We start from the raw sequence: 23,625 nt of genomic DNA on the forward strand, positions 1-23,625 counted from the left end.
CTGCAACGAATCTTCCCCGCTCTCTCTCTCTCTCTCTCTCTCTCTCTCTCTCTCTCTCTCTAAATACTTCGTGGTGACCACCAACGCTCCCGTCTACCTCCCAACAGTTACTGCGTCGGTGGTGATACGATCTCATCATATCACATAACCAAAGTCTGAGCTCACAGTTAGTGTGCTGTTCATCTGGTGAACTCAGACTAGATGTCGAACAGCTGTCTGTGCGTCCCAGCCAAAGATCTTCGTACTTCGTGATACAGCGCCCACTAGTATCATTTAGAACGAAACATATTGATAGTGCGCCCACCTGGCCTACTACATCAAAACATTACAGATTTCTGGAAAACGGCAAAATGAACTGTTTTAAAAAGAATGCAAAAGATCTGTGACAATTCTGAATTTCATCACTTCATTCAACTGTATACTGACAGACTGACCAGAAAACTGATTCTGTCGTACTCCGATTATGTTCTACCTCAGTGGACAGTGTACTATTCAGCTTCTTAAACGAACGCAGTGGTCGCTTTGGAGCTTTGCAGAGTTCTAGAACTGGTACCAGATTGTCAAGTGATCATCAGTCGCTCATCGCTGACATCATAGTGAAGTGATTTTTATCAGACTGGCATGTGATCCTTCACCTCTGACATCATAGTGAAGTGCTTTTTATGTGCCAGTCGGTTATGTCGAATCAGAGCAGTAAGGGATGTCGATGCGACGCGGAGACGCAAAGGAAAGGCAGAAAGGAGCTCATGTTTTCACATACCTATAACCACATCGTGAGTGTAGTTGTCCTCAAGGTGTCTACAAGGAAGGGTGCACCATACTTAGCGATGTAAGACGACGTAAGAACGCTGATGGTAAAAATACGCTAACTGACAGGGACCGGACATGTTACGCCTTTTGAATGACAATCAGATTCTGCTATCTGTGCATGCAGGTCCATGTCAATCAGCAAACACATTTGTAGTCGGTTACCTCACAAAAGGCCATGCTCCAGGCGGCAGATACCGTTGCACGTCTTTAACGGGCGAAACAACGTAGAAACTGGACAATAACTAAGGGGAGTGTAGAAGTGGTCCGGCGAGTCGTGATTTTCACCTCCTTTCAAATTATGCATCGTCAAGTGCACTGACGGGCCTGTCGGCGTTTAAGCCGCAGTGTGTGGAGTGTACATTTTATAGTTTATTTATTTATGTATTTATTTATCCTGATCTGAATAGGGCCATCAGGCCATTTCTTACATCGGACCAGTGCTTCACACATACAGTAACTTTTTTACTTCTTAGCTACCTAAGAAATAACAATTTTAATATTACAACTGGTATTAAAATGAGTTGAGTGTCTGAGGTGGCAATGTAAGTAATATTGACTTTGAACTAATGGGATTAAGGCTGGTAGTACTTGGGATAGCTGCAGCTTCTGCCACTGGTAGTGATAACAGTAATAATAATAATAATAATAATAATAATGACAATAATGAATGGACAGGTAGACAATTTAAGAAAATTCTTTCTAGAACGAGCAGAAACTAGCAAAATACACAAAGCAATCACTCATATAAATACATCGGCTACACCACTACAATTTCATAACCACTTCTACAACCCTCTAGATCACATAACATCAACAGATACGAAGAAAGTAAATTGGAAAAAGAAAACACTACATGGCAAGCACCCGTATCATCTAACACAGCCACACATCGATCAAGACGCATCCAACACATGGCTAAGAAAAGGCAATATATACAGTGAGACGGAAGGATTCATGATTGCAATACAGGATCAAACAATAAACACCAGATATTACAGCAAGCATATTATTAAAGATCCCAATACCACAACAGATAAATGCAGACTTTGCAAACAACAAATAGAAACAGTAGATCACATCGCAAGCGGATGTACAATACTAGCAAATACAGAATACCCCAGAAGACATGACAATGTAGCAAAAATAATACATCAACAGCTTGCCTTACAACATAAACTTATAAAACAACACGTTCCCTAATACAAGTATGCACCACAAAATGTACTGGAGAATGATGAATGCAAATTATACTGGAACAGAACCATTATAACAGATAAAACAACACCACATAACAAACCTGACTTCATACTCACCAATAAAAAGAAGAAATTAACACAACTAATCGAAATATCCACACCCAATACAACAAATATACAAAAGAAAACAGGAGAAAAAATTGAAAAATACATCCAACTGGCTGAGGAAGTCAAGGACATGTGGCATCAGGATAAAGTTGACATTATACCAATTATACTATCAACTACAGGAGTCATACCACACAATATCCACCAGTACATCAATGCAATACAGCTACATCCAAACTTATATATACAACTACAGAAATCTGTAATTATTGATACATGTTCAATCACCCGAAAGTTCCTAAATGCAATATAACATATACCGTACAGTTAAAAGGAAGTCACGCTTGATCAAGGTCCGCGTCACTTTCCATTTTTGACTAGACATAACGTCTGAGAAAAGAAAGAAAGAAAGAACAATAATGATAGTAGTAAATATAAAAAGAATTCGTGAGTGTACAGTATAGATGTTTTCTGATACAGCGAATTCTGGGAAAGGAAATTTAAAGAGACTGCACCAGCTAAGAACAGTGGGAAGTGAGAAAGATCATGTTGGGAACAATATGTACAAGGGTAACGAGTGCGTACATGGAAAATCGTAATCATTGTTGTTGCACTAGTAGATGTTATTTAGTTATGTTATTTAGTTTCCTAATATACTGCCATAGATTATTCGAGACTCGGGTTTCCTGCTACTGAGAAGGATCGAGAAAGTGGCTGAACAATGGAGTGGAACAGAAATGGTTTTGCTCTGATGAGAATAGGCGTTTCTGCCATGTTGTTAAGACTGGAGCGCTAAAATCGACGGGAAATGCGCGGGACGTTGATAAGACAGTAAGGAAGACCGAGGGTGTGGAAATCTCTCCGCTTGTCTGCTCGCAGCCAGGACAGCTGTGCCTCTGATGGTGAAATATGATCAAAGATTCGAACATTACAGATGTAACGAACACAGGCTTTCTTAGCCATAAATGACGCTTGTTCCGTACATTAACTTGGGACCATACACTCATGTTGCAGTGAGCATCAACCTCGATGATTGTTTCAGCAGTCTTATACGTCTCCACGATGTGAGGGCTGTGCACACCGTCCTCTTCCACTATAACATCAGCAGTATTTACAGTATTGCAGGCATACGTTCCTGGTTCGACGAACACTCCCCACAACTCGTCAAACCTTCAGTCGCCCGCTAAGTCACCCATTCCTAATCCCATAAAATACGTCTGGCGCTATTTGGAAAAGCGGGTGTAACGCAGGAATCAGCATACAAGCAGTCTGGCAGCTCTGCGGGTTTAACCGTTAAATAAGTGGCTTCAGCTGAGTTTGGCATACCTGGATAAACTTCTGGACACTGTTTCCCCTCAAACTGAGACCATTAGCAAAGCTAGACGCGGTCTTAAACAATGTTAGCGAGATGCCTGTTAGGGGTGTCTAATTTTCTTTCTTTCTTTCTTTCTTCCCCCTCCCCCCCCCCCACCCGATTTGCTTACGTTTTGTTGGCATGTCAAAATAACGCCATGCGATGCAGCAGAAATGAATGAATTAAGTAGCATACCTATATCGTACTAACCAAAACTTTAGGTCTCTTGTAGAAAATTTATATCGTTTGTTCGGATATGCCACGACTGATGGGAAAAATTACGATTGAACTACGCCAGTGTCCACTAATTATAAACTGATATTAAAATGTGTAAGGCCATCTACACTCCTGGAAATGGAAAAAAGAACACATTGACACCGGTGTGTCAGACCCACCATACTTGCTCCGGACACTGCGAGAGGGCTGTACAAGCAATGATCACACGCACGGCACAGCGGACACACCAAGAACCGTGGTGTTGGCCGTCGAATGGCGCTAGCTGCGCAGCATTTGTGCACCGCCGCCGTCAGTGTCAGCCAGTTTGCCGTGGCATACGGAGCTCCATCGCAGTCTTTAACACTGGTACCATGCCGCGACAGCGTGGACGTGAACCGTATGTGCAGTTGACGGACTTTGAGCGAGGGCGTATAGTGGGCATGCGGGAGGCCGGGTGGACGTACCGCCGAATTGCTCAACACGTGGGGCGTGAGGTCTCCACAGTACATCGATGTTGTCGCCAGTGGTCGGCGGAAGGTGCACGTGCCCGTCGACCTGGGACCGGACCGCAGCGACGCACGGATGCACGCCAAGACCGTAGGATCCTACGCAGTGCCGTAGGGGACCGCACCGCCACTTCCCAGCAAATTAGGGACACTGTTGCTCCTGGGGTATCGGCGAGGACCATTCCATGAAGCTGGGCTACGGTCCCGCACACCGTTAGGCCGTCTTCCGCTCACGCCCCAACATCGTGCAGCCCGCCTCCAGTGGTGTCGCGACAGGCGTGAATGGAGGGACGAATGGAGACGTGTCGTCTTCAGCGATGAGAGTCGCTTCTGCCTTGGTGCCAATGATGGTCGTATGCGTGTTTGGCGCCTTGCAGGTGAGCGCCACAATCAGGACTGCATACGACCGAGGCACACAGGGCCAACACCCGGCATCATGGTGTGGGGAGCGATCTCCTACACTGGCCGTACACCACTGGTGATCGTCGAGGGGACACTGAATAGTGCACGGTACATCCAAACCGTCATCGAACCCATCGTTCTACCATTCCTAGACCGGCAAGGGAACTTGCTGTTCCAACAGGACAATGCACGTCCGCATGTATCCCGTGCCACCCAACGTGCTCTAGAAGGCGTAAGTCAACTACCCTGGCCAGCAAGATCTCCGGATCTGTCCCCCATTGAGCATGTTTGGGACTGGATGAAGCGTCGTCTCACGCGGTCTGCACGTCCAGCACGAACGCTGGTCCAACTGAGGCGCCAGGTGGAAATGGCATGGCAAGCCGTTCCACAGGACTACATCCAGCATCTCTACGATCGTCTCCATGGGAGAATAGCAGCCTGCATTGCTGCGAAAGGTGGATATACACTGTACTAGTGCCGACATTGTGCATGCTCTGTTGCCTGTGTCTATGTGCCTGTGGTTCTGTCAGTGTGATCATGTGATGTATCTGACCCCAGGAATGTGTCAATAAAGTTTCCCCTTCCTGGGACAATGAATTCACGGTGTTCTTATTTCAATTTCCAGGAGTGTATTTGTCTATCTAAAGTGAACTACATTTTTACATATTTTGTATCTGAAGGATGCAGAAGTAAGACCCTCGCACCATGGTTTGAATAATATCTGGTGGACTTGATGTACTGGCTTGCTTAAAGCCTTGATCTTAACCAACTTGAAGTGAGCAAGGGCGTTGCTGCCAGGTCGATTCGCCCCCAAATCTTAAAACATTTACCAGTCTTGTTGCAGAAATAACTTAAACAAGTTGCGTTTTCAGTTAATCACATATTGATGTAGAGGTTTTCCGAAGATTAATAATGCATAATAAAGGCCTTATACGCTTTTACTAGTCGGCAGTTGCCGGGAACCGTTGGAATTTACATTAGTGCAATTAACGTCCAGATACTTGTAACTGCATTGCGTTTTTCCTTATTGTCTGTTTTATAAGCGCTTTGCGACTAACGAAGAGTTTTCTAAAATTTCAGAAACGTAACTAAGTTATAGTCTTGTCTTATTTAATTATATTTAGTGTTCCCTACGAGTCTTGTCTCTAATAATTAGTTTGGTAATAGAAGCTGCTTGGATGTCCACAGTTTTTTCCAAATTTGAGTAAAAATAGGTTTGTTCTCTACAACAGGTCATGAGTAAAAAGCACTCCTGACGAAGCAAGTTGCAATGAGAAGACCGCTGCCTTGGATGATATTGGCAGCTTAGGGAAACACCGATGGGAAAAAAAATGTTATTTACTCTTGCCGAACGAAAATTTTGAAAACAGGAACTTACAAAATATATTCTGATTTCCCGAGGGCATGCAGCTTTACTGTATGATTACATGATGATGGCGTCCTCTTGGGTAAAATATTCCGGAGGTAAAATAGTCCCCCATTCGGATCTCCGGGCGGGGACTACTCTAGAGGATGTCGTTATCAGGAGAAAGAAAACTGGCGTTCTACGGATCGGAGCGTGGAATGTCAGATCCCTTAATCGGGCAGGTAGGTTAGAACATTTAAAAAGGGAAATGGATAAGTTGAAGTTAGATATAGTGGGAATTAGTGAAGTTCGGTGGCAGGAGGAACAAGACTTCTGGTCAGGTGACTACAGGGCTATAAACACAAAATCAAATAGGGGTAATGCAGGAGTAGGTTTAATAATGAATAGGAAAATAGGAATGCGGGTAAGCTACTACAAACAGCATAGTGAACGCATTATTGTGGCCAAGATAGATACGAAGCCCACGCCTACTACAGTAGTACAGGTTTATATGCCAACTAGCTCTGCAGATGACGAAGAAATTGAAGAAATGTATGATGAAATAAAAGAAATTATTCAGATTGTGAAGGGAGACGAAAATTTAATAGTCATGGGTGACTGGAATTCGAGTGTAGGAAAAGGGAGAGAAGGAAACATAGTAGGTGAATATGGATTGGGGGACAGAAATGAAAGAAGAAGCCGCCTGGTCGAATTTTGCACAGAGCACAACATAATCATAACTAATACTTGGTTTAAGAATCATGAAAGAAGGTTGTATACATGGAAGAACCCTGGAGATACTAAAAGGTATCAGATAGAGTATAAAATGGTAAGACAGAGATTTAGGAACCAGGTTTTAAAATGTAAGACATTTCCAGGGGCAGATGTGGACTCTGACCACAATCTATTGGTAATGACCTGTAGATTAAAACTGAAGAAACTGCAAAAAGGTGGGAATTTAAGGAGATGGGACCTGGATAAACTAAAAGAGCCAGAGGTTCTACAGAGATTCAGGGAGAGCATAAGGGAGCAATTGACAGGAATGGGGGAAATAAATACAGTAGAAGAAGAATGGGTAGCTTTGAGGGATGAAGTAGTGAAGGCAGCAGAGGATCAAGTAGGTAAAAAGACGAGGGCTAGTAGAAATCCTTGGGTAACAGAAGAAATGTTGAATTTAATTGATGAAAGGAGAAAATATAAAAATGCAGTAAGTGAAACAGGCAAAAAGGAATACAAACATCTCAAAAATGAGATCGACAGGAAGTGCAAAATGGCTAAGCAGGGATGGCTAGAGGACAAATGTAAGGATGTAGAGGCCTATCTCATTAGGGGTAAGATAGATACCGCCTACAGGAAAATTAGAGAGACCTTTGGAGAGAAGAGAACCACTTGTATGAATATCAAGAGCTCAGATGGAAACCCAGTTCTAAGCAAAGAAGGGAAAGCAGAAAGGTGGAAGGAGTATATAGAGGGTCTATACAAGGGCGATGTACTTGAGGACAATATTATGGAAATGGAAGAGGATGTAGATGAAGATGAAATGGGAGATATGATACTGCGTGAAGAGTTTGACAGAGCACTGAAAGACCTGAGTCGAAACAAGGCCCCCGGAGTAGACAATATTCCATTGGAACTACTGACGGCCGTGGGAGAGCCAGTCCTGACAAAACTCTACCATCTGGTGAGCAAGATGTATGAAACAGGCGAAATACCCTCAGACTTCAAGAAGAATATAATAATTCCAATCCCAAAGAAAGCAGGTGTTGACAGATGTGAAAATTACCGAACTATCAGCTTAATAAGTCACAGCTGCAAAATACTAACACGAATTCTTTACAGACGAATGGAAAAACTAGTAGAAGCCAACCTCGGGGAAGATCAGTTTGGATTCCGTAGAAACACTGGAACACGTGAGGCAATACTGACCTTACGACTTATCTTAGAAGAAAGATTAAGGAAAGGCAAACCTACGTTTCTAGCATTTGTAGACTTAGAGAAAGCTTTTGACAATGTTGACTGGAATACTCTCTTTCAAATTCTAAAGGTGGCAGGGGTAAAATACAGGGAGCGAAAGGCTATTTACAATTTGTACAGAAACCAAATGGCAGTTATAAGAGTCGAGGAACATGAAAAGGAAGCAGTGGTTGGGAAGGGAGTAAGACAGGGTTGTAGCCTCTCCCCGATGTTGTTCAATCTGTATATTGAGCAAGCAGTAAAGGAAACAAAAGAAAAATTCGGAGTAGGTATTAAAATTCATGGAGAAGAAATAAAAACTTTGAGGTTCGCCGATGACATTGTAATTCTGTCAGAGATAGCAAAGGACTTGGAAGAGCAGTTGAATGGAATGGACAGTGTCTTGAAAGGAGGATATAAGATGAACATCAACAAAAGCAAAACAGGGATAATGGAATTTAGTCTAATTAAGTCGGGTGATGCTGAGGGAATTAGATTAGGAAATGAGGCACTTAAAGTAGTAAAGGAGTTTTGCTATTTGGGGAGCAAAATAACTGATGATGGTCGAAGTAGAGAGGATATAAAATGTAGGCTGGCAATGGCAAGGAAAGCGTTTCTGAAGAAGAGAAATTTGTTAACATCCAGTATTGATTTAAGTGTCAGGAAGTCATTTCTGAAAGTATTCGTATGGAGTGTAGCCATGTATGGAAGTGAAACATGGACGATAAATAGTTTGGACAAGAAGAGAATAGAAGCTTTCGAAATGTGGTGCTACAGAAGAATGCTGAAGATTAGATGGGTAGATCACATAACTAATGAGGAAGTATTGAATAGGATTGGGGAGAAGAGAAGTTTGTGGCACAACTTGACCAGAAGAAGGGATCGGTTGGTAGGACATGTTCTGAGGCATCAAGGGATCACCAATTTAGTATTGGAGGGCAGCGTGGAGGGTAAAAATCGTAGAGGGAGACCAAGAGATGAATACACTAAGCAGATTCAGAAGGATGTAAGTTGCAGTAGGTACTGGGAGATGAAAAAGCTTGCACAGGTTAGAGTAGCATGGAGAGCTGCATCAAACCAGTCTCAGGACTGAAGACCACAACAACAACAACACTTAGACCTAACTGATCAGAATGATCCAGAATGAGATTTTCACTCTGCAGCGGAGTGTGCGCTGATATGAAACTTCCTGGCAGATTAAAACTGTGTGCCCGACCGAGACTCGAACTCGGGACCTTTGCCTTTCGCGGGCAAGTGCTCTACCAACTGAGCTGCCGAAGCACGACTCACGCCCGGTACTCACAGCTTTACTTCTTGCCCGCGAAAGGCAAAGGTCCCGAGTTCGAGTCTCGGTCGGGCACACAGTTTTAATCTGCCAGGAAGTTTCAGATCAGAATGATGTTTTACTTTGGGAAAAAAATTATTTCTGTGTTGTCATTTCTGAGGGAATAACATAAGCTGGAGAGACTGGAAAGATTAACCAATTTGTGGGGTATTATTTGTACTAATATTATTGTTGACAATTTCTAGAAATTCGACACTGTGTTTTACTTTATTTTCTATAGAAAAGTGCATACAGAAATTGCTGTTCGCGTTTCAGGTATTCCTCATGGATCGCGCCAGATTCTCTCATTCAAGGATTACAATTCGGTCGTCGATACGTAAGGCGATTAGCGTATTATAGTTAAGGCTCGTTTGGCGACTGTTCTGACGCTACAATTCGACTTCTCATAACAGCGTCGATATATGAAAATATATCTTTCCTGGGCAATGTGTGGACAGTTGAGATCTTTGCGAGGATCCCACCGAAGCTTTATTACGCAACAGAGGGACGCACATTATGGTTGACCAAGATCTAGTCATACACTGCGGATCGCGGCTTCTAGTGCTGTAAGTAAGGGAACGCGACATAATAGATATTGAGCGAACTATACTACACTTTCTAATGTACGTAACTGGTGGATAAAATATTAGTATTTTCCTTTACCTCATTCTCAGACCGCTACGGAGCTAAACGACCGTTCAACTAACAAAGCTTCATGCTGCAAATATGTTGTAAAAAAACTCAGAGAAAATATTATTAAATGTTTGGATATAAGTAAAAAACGAAATGAAATGGCTAACAATAGTTTCAGTTTTGTTTTTAATTTCGTAGCAGTTATATGTTATTGAAATAAGAGCAAAATATTCTAAACAATCGTTTCGTATGTACGTCTTGACGAAATATATTTGTTCAATGCCCGTTAAGTACAGCACGTTTTTAAAGAGTAATTTCCGCTATTGCGAGAAAGAGTTTTATCCTTAATTATTGATCGTGTGCTTAGTTAGTTTGAAATTTAGTATGACGTGACAGCATGTGGTATCCGTCCATTGTAGAACAAATAGATACGTTTGTTGTCCAAACGACGAATGCAGGCAGTGTAATAAGATACTGGCTACAACAAAGGAATAGGCAGGACAAATATAAAAAGAATCGCACTGACACAAAATTATTGAGTACGTTATTTGTGTATGTATATAGCTATATTGCTTTCATTAATGGTATGTTGTCGTTTTATGTAGTTCTGGTGAAGCACTCCTTTTATACCGTCTCGTTACTGCTGATACCTTCATTACAGATTATGCGTGTGTATTACCGACAACTGTAACTCAAGCAGCTTTGCATTTTCTATCAATGATGAATTGACAGTAAGCCGTCCTGTGCTGGGATAACCCCTGGCGCTTACATCTGAAATACTTATCTAGTATCTCACATCGTATTGAGAGTAAGGTATATGCAGTCCAAAGACAACATTTCGATTACAAGGAGCACACGCATTGGGTGACGACGCCTGTACACTGTACTTATTTCGTGGAAGTAGTGTTATTTTTTTAAGCCTGATGTGTTGATCACTCTCTATATAAAAACAAATTATGTAGATCACAAGTTTCCATGCTTTTGACATCTTCTTAAATCAATCATATTTTAATTAATGGGCGTCGGTGGAAGAAACTGCTAACCCACAAGAGCGCATTTGGCAATACTGCCTGTTGTATGTTTAGTTAAATTCAAAGACAAGATCATTAAAACAATAATATTAAACCGTTCAAATAGAAGAGTGTTTTTTCTAGCAGTACATATGAAACTAACAGTTACCATCAAGTAATGCATCAAAAAGGTAAGAGGTAACTTGATCAGACTATGCTTTAGTAAACTGAGGGTTAGCACATTCTTGTTGCGCCCCTTCACTTTATGTTGCTCATTAATAAAGGCGTTTGCATTTTTTCCCCTAAGGGACCAAACGGCTTAGGTCATCGGTCCCCAGACTTACACACTACTTAAGCTAACTTATGCTAAGAACAACACACACACCCATGCCCGAGGGAGGACTCGAACCTCCGGCGGAAGGGGCCGCGCAGTCCGTGAAATGACGCCCTAAATCGCGCGGCGGCGTTTGCATTTCCAAAGAGTGTTGGTAATATGTCGGTCCCAACTTCATTTTTGTAATGCCGCCAGTGCCTCTTTGTTTCATTTACTGAACAGCGATAATGTTTGGTATTAATTTTTACGTTAAGTTGGAGGTAAACAACGGCAAACCATCTCCATTAGGACGCCGATGCCGAATTCCTCCATTTGCTCCCCTCCGGTCGTTCCCTGAGTGTGGGACTACTGTGACTCTTTGGTTTCCTGTTCCATTCACCTCCGGCAACAGTTTGTTAATGTGGAAATTGCCCATTTGCACTTCACTTAAACATCTTCGTTCTGTGATTAGTATCCATTACATGGAGTTGTGTCCTGATTTAAGAAATGATTCATTTCTGCTGTTGCCTCGCCGCTCCTACTTGGCGGTAATTTTGTTCGACTGTCAGTTTCTAGTACATGCGAGGGATTTAAAGTCACCTTTTATGTTGGTTGGTAACGTTTCTCGCGCAGCTGAGTTTTATTTTTTGATCAGGAAACCACATAGCAATCGGATTTTTGTATTCTTATATATATAATATATATTTATGGCGCGTGACGTTCCAAAGCAGTTCGATGCAACTCTAGAAAATTTTCGAAAAACTTGACTTTGAAGTTTTCCGTCTATGTTTAAGGCGCTTAAGTAATGTCGATTGTACAGCAAGCAGCGTAGCTCTGTGGTAGCGCTTTCCTGCCTCGTAGGGGACCTGGGTTCGGTTGTCGGTGATTGAAATTTTTAAACAAAGGTGCATGTTCTATGAGCGTTTCAGTGAAGCGAAAAATAAATAAAGATGGAAAAAAAATTGGTAGCGCTCGAGACTGGTAATCGCTGGGTCGAGCATCGTTTCGGTCATTGCGTTTTTCGTTTTATTTTCGTTGAGATCGAATACCTACATCATTTAAGTAGGAAATACAGTTCAAATCTAGTATATACTAATTAATTTGTATAGTACTGTCATTTCAATGAAAAATGTACGTCTTCTTAACTCTGCTTATGTACCGCAGACAAAAACCCAGTTTTCCTTGCAAGTTAAATTGTTAATAGTCAATCATTTATAAAAGATTGTTAATTAAAATTGTTTAAATTAAAAACACAAAAATTAATTTTTATCTTTATGTATTTTCGCGTCACGGAAATGCTCGTAGAACATGCACCTTTATTTACGAACTTGTATCCGCCAGGAATCGAACCCAGACCCTCGCGTAGCAGCCGAACACTCTCCCACAAAGCCTCGCTGTTTTCGACATATCGACCTCACTTTAGCTATTAAACATCGTCGGATATCTTCAAGGTCGATTTCCTCGTGAATTTTGAGAGGTGCATCGACTTGCTTTGCAGATTGATATTTGGGTTCTGAATTTAACGTGCCATACACAAATATAAGTAAATACACTACTGGCCACTAAAATTGCTATACCAAGAAGAAATGCAGATGATAAACGGGTATTCATTGGACAAATATATTATACTAGTACTGACATGTGATTACATTTTCACGCAATTTGGGGACATAGATCCTGAGAAATCAGTACCTAGAACAATCACATCTGGCCATGATAACGGCCTTGATACGCCTGGGCACTGAGTCAAACAGAGCTTGGATGGCGTGTACAGGTACAGCTGGACATGTAGCTTCAACACGATACCACAGTTCATCAAGAGTAGTGACTGGCGTATTGTGACGAGCCAGTTGCTCGGCCACCATTGGCCAGACTTTTTCAATTGGTGAGAGATCTGCAGAATGTGCTGGCAAGGGCAGCAATCAAACATTTTCTGTATCCAGAAAGGCCCGTACAGGACATGCATTATCCTGCTGAAATGTAGGGTTTCGCAGGGATCGAATGAAGGGTAGAGCCACGGGTCGTAACACATCTGAAATGTAACGTCCACTGTTCAAAGTGCCGTCAATGCGAACAAGAGGTGACCGAGACGTGTAACCAATGGCATCCCATACCATCACGCCGGGTGATACGCCAGTATGGCGATGACGAATACACGCTTCCACTGTGCGTTCACCGCGACGTCGCCAAACACGGATGCGACCATCATGATACTGTAAACAGAACCTGGATTAATCCGAAAAAAATGACGTTTTCCCATTCGTGCATCCAGGTTCGTCATTGAGTACACCATTGCAGGCGCTCCTGTCTGTGATGGAGCGTCAGGGGTAAACGCAGCCACGGTTTCCGAGCTCATAGTCCATGCTGCTGCAAACGTCGTCGAACTGTTCATGCGGATGGTTGTTGTCTTGCAAACGTCCCCATCTGTTGACTCAGGGATCGAGACGTGGCTGCACTGTCCGTTACAGCCATGCGGATAAAATGCCTGTCATCTCGACTGCTAGTGATACGAGGCCATTGGGATGCAGCAGGCTTTCCGTATTACCCTCCTGAACCCACCGTTCCATACCCTGCTAACAGTCATTGGATCTCGACCAACGCGAGCAGCAACGTCGCGATACGATAAACCACAATCGCGATAGGCTACAATCTGACCTTTATCACACGAGGCATCACAACAACGTTTCACCAGGCAACGCCGGTTAACTGCTGTTTTTGTATGAGAAATCACTTGGAAACTTTTCTCATGTCAGCACGTTGTAGGTGTCACCACCGGCGCCAACCTTGTGTGAATGCTCTGAAAAGCTAAACATTTGCATATCACAGCATCTTCTTCCTGCAGGTTAAATTTCGCGTCTGTAGCACGTCATCTTCGTGGTGTAGCAATTGTAATGGCCCGTAGTGTACAAAAATCCTCTTGCCATGTGATCTCCTTGCGAGCGAACACGAAAAAGTGTTTTGTTATAGTGGACAGCATTTCTGATGTTGCTGAGAGTGTGTGTTGTGTGTCCGCAGGAAGACATGCAGCAGCTGCAAGTGTCCGCGGGACGCGCACGACGTGTACCACGAGGAGTGGGTGAACGTGCGCGAGCGCCTCGGCTTCAAGCCCGACCGCCTGGAGCCGCGGGACCGCTCCATGAGCGACGGCTACTGCTGGGTGCCGCCGGGACTGCATTCCACGCAGCAGGTGCGTAGCCTACACACTAGTGAAGCTCCAAAGCTGACTGCCAAGCCCCAACATTGCCCTTCACAGGTAACTTGAGGTTTTCATTGCGGTACGTTGATAAGAACACAGCCAGATTTGAATCCCGATCCTTGTCGTCTTTCGAGTACAGTGCAGTAGTCGATCCCATTTTGTGCGCAGTATCTCGATGACCGAACCGGTCGTCTTCTTCAGGTGCTGTGAGCTGTTTCGTTACGAATGCACATTATACTGTGCACCAAATGGAACTGACAGTTCGACTTTACACCAACAACTGCACCATTAATTAATCGTGGCGAGAAAGCCTGAGAGCTCATATTGTCATTATTTGTTACGAAACTGAGAACAGGGTGAAGTACGCAATGACAACCCCAGAATTTGTTTTTTAATGTGAAATCTAGAACCCAGCACTACCTGGATATTTATTTATCCCAGTCTTATGTAAGATAGGAAAAATGAATGAAGTCAATCTACAATGTGAAAATCATTCTTAGTTAATTTACAGGTACGAGGCGCGTTTTTTAAGTAAGTCCGTTTTGAAATTAAAAAAAGACGTGCTAAGATATCTCAATAATTTTATTTTTACATGAAAGCCTGTACCTTAATCTAGGAACTGACGCCATTACAGTCTGATTCTTCCTTGTTTACGTTGTGTACTGAGTGTTTAAGATGCCTCCGATATTCTTGAGTCCCGGCGATGTGAAGTACGGGCTGTTACAAGATTTCTTAATGCTAAAGGCCTAAAAGCGACCAATACTTATCTTGAAATCTGTGCAATTTACGGAGAAAATATTATGAGTTATGGAATGGTAAGAAAGTGGGTGAGAGCATTTAAAGATGGCCGCACAAATGTGCATGATGAACAACGGAGTTGGCGTCCTTCGGTCGTTAATGGAAGTTTGGTGCAGGAAGTGGACAATAATGTGAGAGAAAACAGACGCTTTACGATTTTCTCCTTGCGGGATGACTTTCCGAATGTTTCTGGTAGTGTTTTGTTCAAAAATGGTTCAGATGGCTCTGAGCACTATGGGACTTAACATCTGAGGTCATCAGTCCCCTAGAACTCAGAACTACTTAAACCTAACTAACCTAAGGACATCACACACATCCATGTCCGAGGCAGGATTCGAACCTGCGACCGTAGCAGTCCCGCTGTTCCGGACTGAGCGCCTAGAACCGCTAGACCACCGTAGTGTTTTGTATGGCATTGTGACCGAGCACTTGAATTAGCGAAAATTGTGCGCACGTTGGGTACCGAAAATATTGACGGATGTGCACAAAACCAAACGTTTAGACAGTGCATTGACTTTCCTTGAGCGGCACCACAACGACGGTGATGATTTCTTAAGCCAAATTGTTACGGGGGTGAAACATGGGTGGCCTACGTCACACCAGAATCAAAGCAACAGTCCATGGAAGTTGAGCAAGGGCATCGTTTTGCTGCAAGACGCTGCCCGTCCGTATGTGGCGAATCAGACCAAAGATCTCATCACATCTTTTCGATGGGAAACTCTAGATTATCCTCCGTACAGCCCCGATCTTGCGCCCAGTGACTACCATCTGTTCCTGCACATGAAGAAACCCCGGGGCCGTCAGCGTCTTCAAGACGATGACGAACTCAAAGCAGTGGTGATGCAGTGGTTAACAAGTCAGGCGGCAGACTTCTATGAGGAGGGTATTCAAAAACTGGTACAACCTTATGACAAGTGCCTCAATATTATGTAAAAATAAAATTATTGAGATATCTGCTTTCATGTAAAAATAAAATTATTGAGATATCTGCTTTCATGTAAAAATAAAATTATTGAGATATCTTAGCACATCTGTTTTTAATTTCAAAACTTGAAAAATACGCACTGTATTTTAAAAGTATACATTCAGTACATTAATTATAAAATAAAATGTTATTTTAATACAATACTTGATTCTACACAATATTTTTAGTTTTCCCACCAGATGAAAGAATACATATATTCTTAGTTTACCTCTCTCCTGAGAAAGCAACATAAAACTGCCCACAGAGGACAAATTGCAAAAAAATGGTTCAAATGGCTCTGAGCGCTATGGGACTTAACATCGGTGGTCATCAGTCCCCTAGAACTTAGAACTGCTTAAACCTAACTAACATAAGGACATCACACACATCCATGCCCGAGGCAGGATTCGAACCTGCGACCGCAGCAGTCGCGCGGCTCCGGACTGAGCGCTTAGAACCGCTAGACCACCGCGGCCGGCAACAAATTGCAATCTCTACAGTACTTGCTACGGCCACCCCCACTACTAGGTGTTAAATGTCAATCAGCGCTTTCATTAGTCAGTTTGTTGTTTATATAACTAATTTTCTCTGTCCTTTCACACCCACACATCCCATCCCCATGACTATGGGTGTTAGGGCACCCTTACCATAACAGTATTTTTCCAGATAGTAAACCAATGTTCCAGGGGCTCAGGTTTATACTTACACTTCATCATTTTCACAACCCCACTTCCACATATCTACTTACAAATTTGTATCCTTGTCTTCCTAATCCTTAGGGGATTAATAGAAGGTGGCTGGTTGTACATTCCTAGATTCCTGATTAAAGCTAATTCTTGAAAGTTTCTAAGAAAGCAGTTCAATTTCCTATCTGGACATTCAGATTTACCTTTCCTGTGGTTTCCCTACATTGCTCTGGAAAATGCGAGGCTTTTTCTTGTGAAAAGGACATGGGGTTTTCTTCTTCTTTCTACACCAACCAAGCTAGAGCATTAGCTTTAATGATTTCACCCTTGACAGAATATTAAAACCTAATTTCCCTTCCTCGTAGCAGAACTTCACAGTTTCATCATCTCTGCCCACTGATGTACTGATATAGTAATAGGATTCAGAATACTCTTACTTAAGTTGCCTATTTGACATTATATGGGACTTACATGACATTGAGAAGAACTGTTTGTCACTAAATTTATGCCGCTGATGTGTGATACTGTACACCAACAATTACGTGAAAGGGTTACCTGAATTTCTACAACCTGAACTCTAATGATCAAATATGTCAGCCATACCTAATGTTCTCCATAATTTTTATAACTTATGTTACATTTAACACTATGTATTGGAGTCTGGTGAGTAAATTTACTAGAACTTGGCATATTTACATTTACATAAATATGAGTTTTACCTCTGTACCCTTACCTGTCATTCTGTTTTTCCTGTTAAGTTTTCTCAACTGTATGCAAGTGATGAAATTTTATTAGAATCTCACTGTGCAGAAATACCAGCAATATAAGGAATAGGACAGATTGCTACTCACTGTGGTGGTGACATGTTGAGTTGCAGACAGGCACATTGAAAAAACTGTTATACATTTAGCTTTCAGTCAAAGCCTTCTTTAGTAAAGGAGACACAATGACACTACCATTCACACAAACAATCACACCTCGCACACGTGACTGCAGTTTCCAGCAGCTTGGACCAGAATGAAATTGTCATCCAACAGAAGCAGCAATATGGAGGGGGTGGGTAAAGGGGTAGCAGGGACCGGTGGGGCACAGGGAAGAGCACTAGTGGAGCATGACTAGAAGTAAGCATGACGAGACTGCCACTAGGTGCAGCATCAGGGGAGAGGGAGCTATGGGGCATGGAGATGGGGGCGGGGGGGTAGTGAGAAAGGAGAGGAGCAGGGAAGGGGAAAGACAGGCCAATGCGATAGCAGAGGGTGGCACACAAACAGGGTAAGGGGATATGCTTAAGCAGGAGGTGATAAGACCCATGGGGCAGAAACTGTAGGGTGGAGGATGTGTTTTTCTGAACTATGCAGATGGGAGTTACCCTTTAAACACATTATCCCAGCCTCACTCTAAGGTAACCAACCCACTGCCCAACAGTTTCCTCTCTTGCTGTCCTGTCATTTCCTCCTTATTCACAACCCCTGACCCTCTTTGTGTGCTACCCTCTGCCAATGCAACTGTCTTTCTTTCACCTTTGCTGCTCCCCTCCTTTCCCACTCCCTGTGTTCCCCCCTTCCGTCTCCGCCTCCCTGCCTCACAGCCCTCCAACACTATGCCAGGTGGCAGTGCTGTCGTTCCTGCACGCTCTGCCAGGCAGCACTCTTCTCTCCCCCATCTGTACCCTGCTATTGCTTCCTCTTCCCTGCCACCTCCTGATAGCTACTTCTGTTCAATGCGACAGCTGCAGTCCAAGCTGCCAGAGATGGCACATGTGTGTTTGCTTGTGTGAATGAATGTGTGTGTGTTTTCTTTTCTGAGGAAGGCTGTGGCTGAAGGCTACATGTGTAAAAGTATTTTTGTTGTGCCTGTCTGCAACTCAACGTGTCACCTCTACAATTAGTAGCAATCTGTCTTTTTCTTTTATTGTTGTTACTCAAACTTGGAGTTTGCATCATTTGGTTTTACAGAAAAATGTACACATACACACACACACACACACACACACACACACACACACACACACACAGAGAGAGAGAGAGAGAGAGAGAGAGAGAGAGAGAGAGAGAGAGAGAGAGTAATTAGAATTAGATGTTATGGTGGACTAAGGAAAGGATGGGAAAAAGTGCTGCAGTGGTTAAGGCACTGGACTCATATTGAAATACCTGCTTGGTTCTCTAGATTTAAGTTTCATGAAAATCAGTTAAGGCAAATGCCCAAATGGTTAATTTGAAAAGGATACATCCAATAACATCTTCCATCCTTCCCCATTTTGAGCATGTCTGTAATGACTGTAATCTCTTCCTAAAAAAACCCTTTGTTTTCAAAACACCCCATAGAATGTGCATTGTTTGTCCCATGCTATACATCCAAGCATAAACAAGTGAGGGCACAGTATGTCAACATCATAGACATGATTTTTGTCAGACTGAGACAAATAAGAGATTTAACTACAGTTTCAGTGTGGAGTGATTGTAGGGGCCCAAAAACTTGAGCAATCTGTTGGAGATATTTCACAGAAGTCATGTGTGCTCAGATGTATTTTCAGTGATGCTACTTTGAAGAGGAAATGTCACGGAAGTACTAAACCAGATTATTGTTCTTGGTGGCCTAACAAATTGTTAAAGACTATGAAATTCCCAGGCATACTGTATGAAGGAGTTATCAGCCACCCTTTCATAGTACTTGTGTTCTAACTCACTTACAGGGGCCAGTGACAAAACAATCATGAAGAAGCAAAAGGAAAGAATATGTCGCAAGGTGTGTGGCACTGAGAAGCTCATGTGTGGATCTGGTAAAATGTATGGTGACTGATATGTAGTTGAGTATCACATGTCAAGTGTGCAGGAGTTCTTGCAATGTCTGTGTTTGCTGTTTCTGGGGTTAACTCACAACACTGCTTTTGGTCCGCGCCAGACCGAATGTGTGGGTCTACATAAACATTTTTGGCAGTAACATATTACCAGTATTGCAATAAAATTTTGGATTTGGGCATTTTCTGTACAGGTTAATAGTGCTCCTGTTCACAAAGCAAGGGTGATTGCATAATCATTTGAAGAAAATAATCCAGATTTGCTTAACTGATGTGAATATCAGTTAAGCTTGTTCCAAAAACATAAAAAATAAATAATCTCCATGATTAAAGAATAGTATAATTTATTAAATCCCTAGCATGTTTCCAGAAGATCAATCATTGAAACAGTAATTAGCAAAAGGGAGTCCATAATACTGGTAACATGGCAGATATCTTTGGAAAAAAGACTGACGGGTAATCAGAGAGTTCTGGCTCTATAATGTGTGTTCAGTAGATGAAATATCCCATTAGATACTTTGTTATGTTTAGTGTTTGAGTCGTGTTCCCTACATCCAGCTTCAATTCAAGGTGTTAGAAACCCAAAAAGAGGAAAGCCATATGATTTTACAGTTACAGTGATTTTCTGGTTTACTTTGTTAGTGTACCTCACAATTCATATTTTTGCTGAAGTAAATGCATACATCAGAATAAATTATCTTAGCAGAATGGTAGACTAGAGTTGACTGGACAGTATCCCAAAGATGCTAATAAAATTAAATTTTACACTATTCACAAGAGGCATAAAAACTTTAACTGTTACAAAAACTAATCTAGCTCTTATGTTTTGCAGATTGAGAAATACTTCTCAGAGCTGCCTCCTGAGAAAGTGCCAGAGATGGGAAGTGTGGGTGAAAAATATCGTGACAAGCAATTGGTGCTGCAGCTGCCCAAGCAGGACTTGGCACTTGCTTACTGCAAGCACGTTGAGACACAGCACCATGCATCCTATGAGGACTTTATAAGTGCTCGGAATGAAATTGCCCTCGACATTGGATATGTTCGTGAAGCTGGTGCCTACACGGTATATTTATATTTTTATATGTTCTGATACACAAATTCCATATTGATAATATATATTAAACACTTTTTTTTACATGAAATTAACTATATTGACACATACACTACATTGCCATCTTTTTATGTTTCTAACAGTTATTTTCTTTCAGGATCACATTGTGTTATTTATCTGCCATAATTTTCAGATTTTTTATTTTTATTTATATTTATTTATTTATTTATTTTGCAGTGCAATGATTTTTGGTCACAATCTTCTCTCACATTAATGGTGAATGAGGCTTATCTTGGTCAAGAAAGACATTTCACTCACTATTCATTTATATTGTTTTCATGATTATGTAGGGTTACAAAAAAAAAAAAAAAATCTGTCCACAGGCATTACGCCCCACCTCTCTCTCTCTCTCTCTCTCTCTCTCTCTCTCTCTCTCTCTCTGTCTATCTATCTATCTATCTATCTTTTTGAGGTATGAAGTGTAGCGTTGGTATCACTGTGAAAGTGACGGAACAGGCCAGAAATAACTGTCAGATCTGTTTTTTAAGCTACTTTGGCTCAAGGTATGAAAAAAGGTGTTGCAAATGCATTTTCTGCTGTGTTTTTACATATCTGTTGCTGGATAATGACAGCACTTCTGTTAATTAGTTGATCTTTTGGTGTCTTGAAGCAGGAGCAGCACCACTGGAAAAAGAGAAAATAAAATAGAGGGGAAAGCCAGCAAAACAAAGATCTCCTGCCCTTTACTTTATTATATAGGCTCTTATTGTCTCTAAGTGCTGCATCAGAAATCATTTATGGAAATTGTATTTCTCAGTGTGATTTTTTTGTTTTCATTGAAATTGCAGGTAACCTCCTCTTACAATCACTAAATATGAGACTCACCTTTATCATCGTCCGTTAAACACTGAAAAATCAAGGATGAAATTTTGATAATATTATGAGAAAGATAGATTGCTACTTGCCATATGGTGGAAATGTTGAGTTGATTCATTTATCTGGCTCATATCCCTCAGTTTTAGAGTGGGTGCCTCATTAAATGTCCATGTGTCATTGTTAAAAGTCAGAACTGTTTTTACTCAATGGTTGTAAACTTCCCATTTTAGATTCACAGGAATCTTGGATTTGAAAATGTTGTGTAGTTTAGCAAAAACACAACAGGCCATTTTCACTCATATGTTTATTTCTTTTGCTGTACATCAGTTATTTTCTTAAACTGGTCTAAATACAAAAACACATTGCTCTACTTTCAAACTTCCTTGGTTAAATGTTTCCATTCATTGCTGAACTGGCTTTGGACTACAGGCAAATAATACAATGTCATCAGAGAAAGGGAGATTATAACACTGCCATGAAGGTACTGTCACATTCATTTCTCCAGTCAGCCAGTCATTTATGCTCCTTCAGTAGCATATTGTGATGTAGACAAAGGATTTAAATGGCAAAAACCATTGATAGATCTGAACTGTATTATTTATTGTTGGAATTGTTTCTTTTCCTAAAACCAATATAAGCTACAATGTAAGCTACACTTTAATTTAGAAAAACCCCACTTGCCACCAAACATACAATTAACTTCTTCACATTTTATCTTCAGGTATACTGTAATGTGGTGTGAATAATTAATTGAACATAATTTCAAGATGGGTGCAGTTTTATTCTGGTTGCATTGAAATACACGCATCTTACTGCATCTACATCTCAACATCTACATCTCTACCAACCAACTGGGGCTCATTCAGATATTATGAACAGTGCATGTGATACAAGTACAACAGTAATCCAGAAATCATCGCCAGCAGGCAAATATTATCTTTACTGCTGAATACAGCTTAACTAGCTGTTGCTTATCATTAGAGATACTCAAGAATTCCTTTAAAAATGCCAAAAAATGGTAAATAATATGACGTGAGGATGCCAGGATCTGCCAGTAAGAAGTACTCCTTCATTATTCTTGAGGTTTAAAGATCTGAAAACTTCCCTTAGGACTGCTGAGAATAACCTGGCAATATGCAATTTCTGTGCCTGACTGCTCTTACATTCTGAATTTCTCACTATCCTGATGAAATCAGTATAATAATACAGACTGACCATTACTCTGTTTCTGAAGCGTTGCTGGTACAGGTATTGTTGAAACTGCCTCAAAAGTTTTCTTAGTATCTATATCCCTGCATGTGTCATTAACTACTGCTATCAGGATTTACTATTAATCCACAGAAACAGAAAATAAGATTTGTTAGTGTGTCAGCTTGCTGTCTTTTTTAAAAAAGAAAGACATACATTGAAGGCAAGTTTTAGAAAGCATGTATTTCAAATAAAGCCATGGACTCTTTTTGCCAGGGTTTTCCTACACCAAATCAAGAACATGTTTTCACTTGATAATGGCCTTCCATGTCACTGAAAGTGATATGCAATCTAACAGCCAAGATTCAAGTTGTGGAGTACTGTTGTCAGACAATACATCAAAAATGGGAGCTAACCATGATAAAAAAAAAAATACTCTGTTCGACTGGTAATAAAGACAGTGAGAATAAAATACAGGGGAGAAAAATAGGAGAAAAAATATAGAAAATTAAATAAAATGATAGTAAAAAAAATTACAAGATGGTGGGACATGCTGACAGGCTGACAGAGAGTTATAATACAGACTAAAAGGGGAGGGGTAACTAAGGCTGTGAAAGAGATAGGAGAAATGAAAAGGAAGGGTCCAGCATAAGTCAAGGTCAGGTGGCTAGTGAGATCAAAGCATACGTTAGGGAGTTAGACTGTGTATCGTGAATTTTAAAGCAGTGGTACACTGAACATTAATTTGGGAGGAATGGGATTCAAATTACATTTCAGTTCTCCATGTTTAACTCATACCACTGACTGCCAATCTCAAGATGATTCCTTTTAAAAGACTGAAACCTATTTCTTCCCCTGCTCTGATACCGTCTGAGATTATGTCAATTAAAGTGGCCTCC

The 23,625-nt window shown here is 41.5% G+C and overlaps 1 protein-coding gene across 1 annotated transcript in view; it reads left to right on the forward strand.

The window, feature by feature from the left end:
- LOC124712154 overlaps positions 1–23,625 on the forward strand; it is a 1,187,639-nt gene that overhangs the window by 774,878 nt on the left and 389,136 nt on the right. Inside the window, exons 4-5 of the mRNA XM_047242451.1 lie at positions 14,186–14,357; positions 20,444–20,674. Coding sequence (XP_047098407.1) covers positions 14,186–14,357; positions 20,444–20,674 — 403 coding nt within the window. The remainder of the gene's footprint in view (positions 1–14,185; positions 14,358–20,443; positions 20,675–23,625) is intronic.

Source organism: Schistocerca piceifrons, chromosome 8 (genome assembly GCF_021461385.2).
Source record: "Schistocerca piceifrons isolate TAMUIC-IGC-003096 chromosome 8, iqSchPice1.1, whole genome shotgun sequence".
NCBI lineage: Eukaryota > Metazoa > Arthropoda > Insecta > Orthoptera > Acrididae > Schistocerca > Schistocerca piceifrons.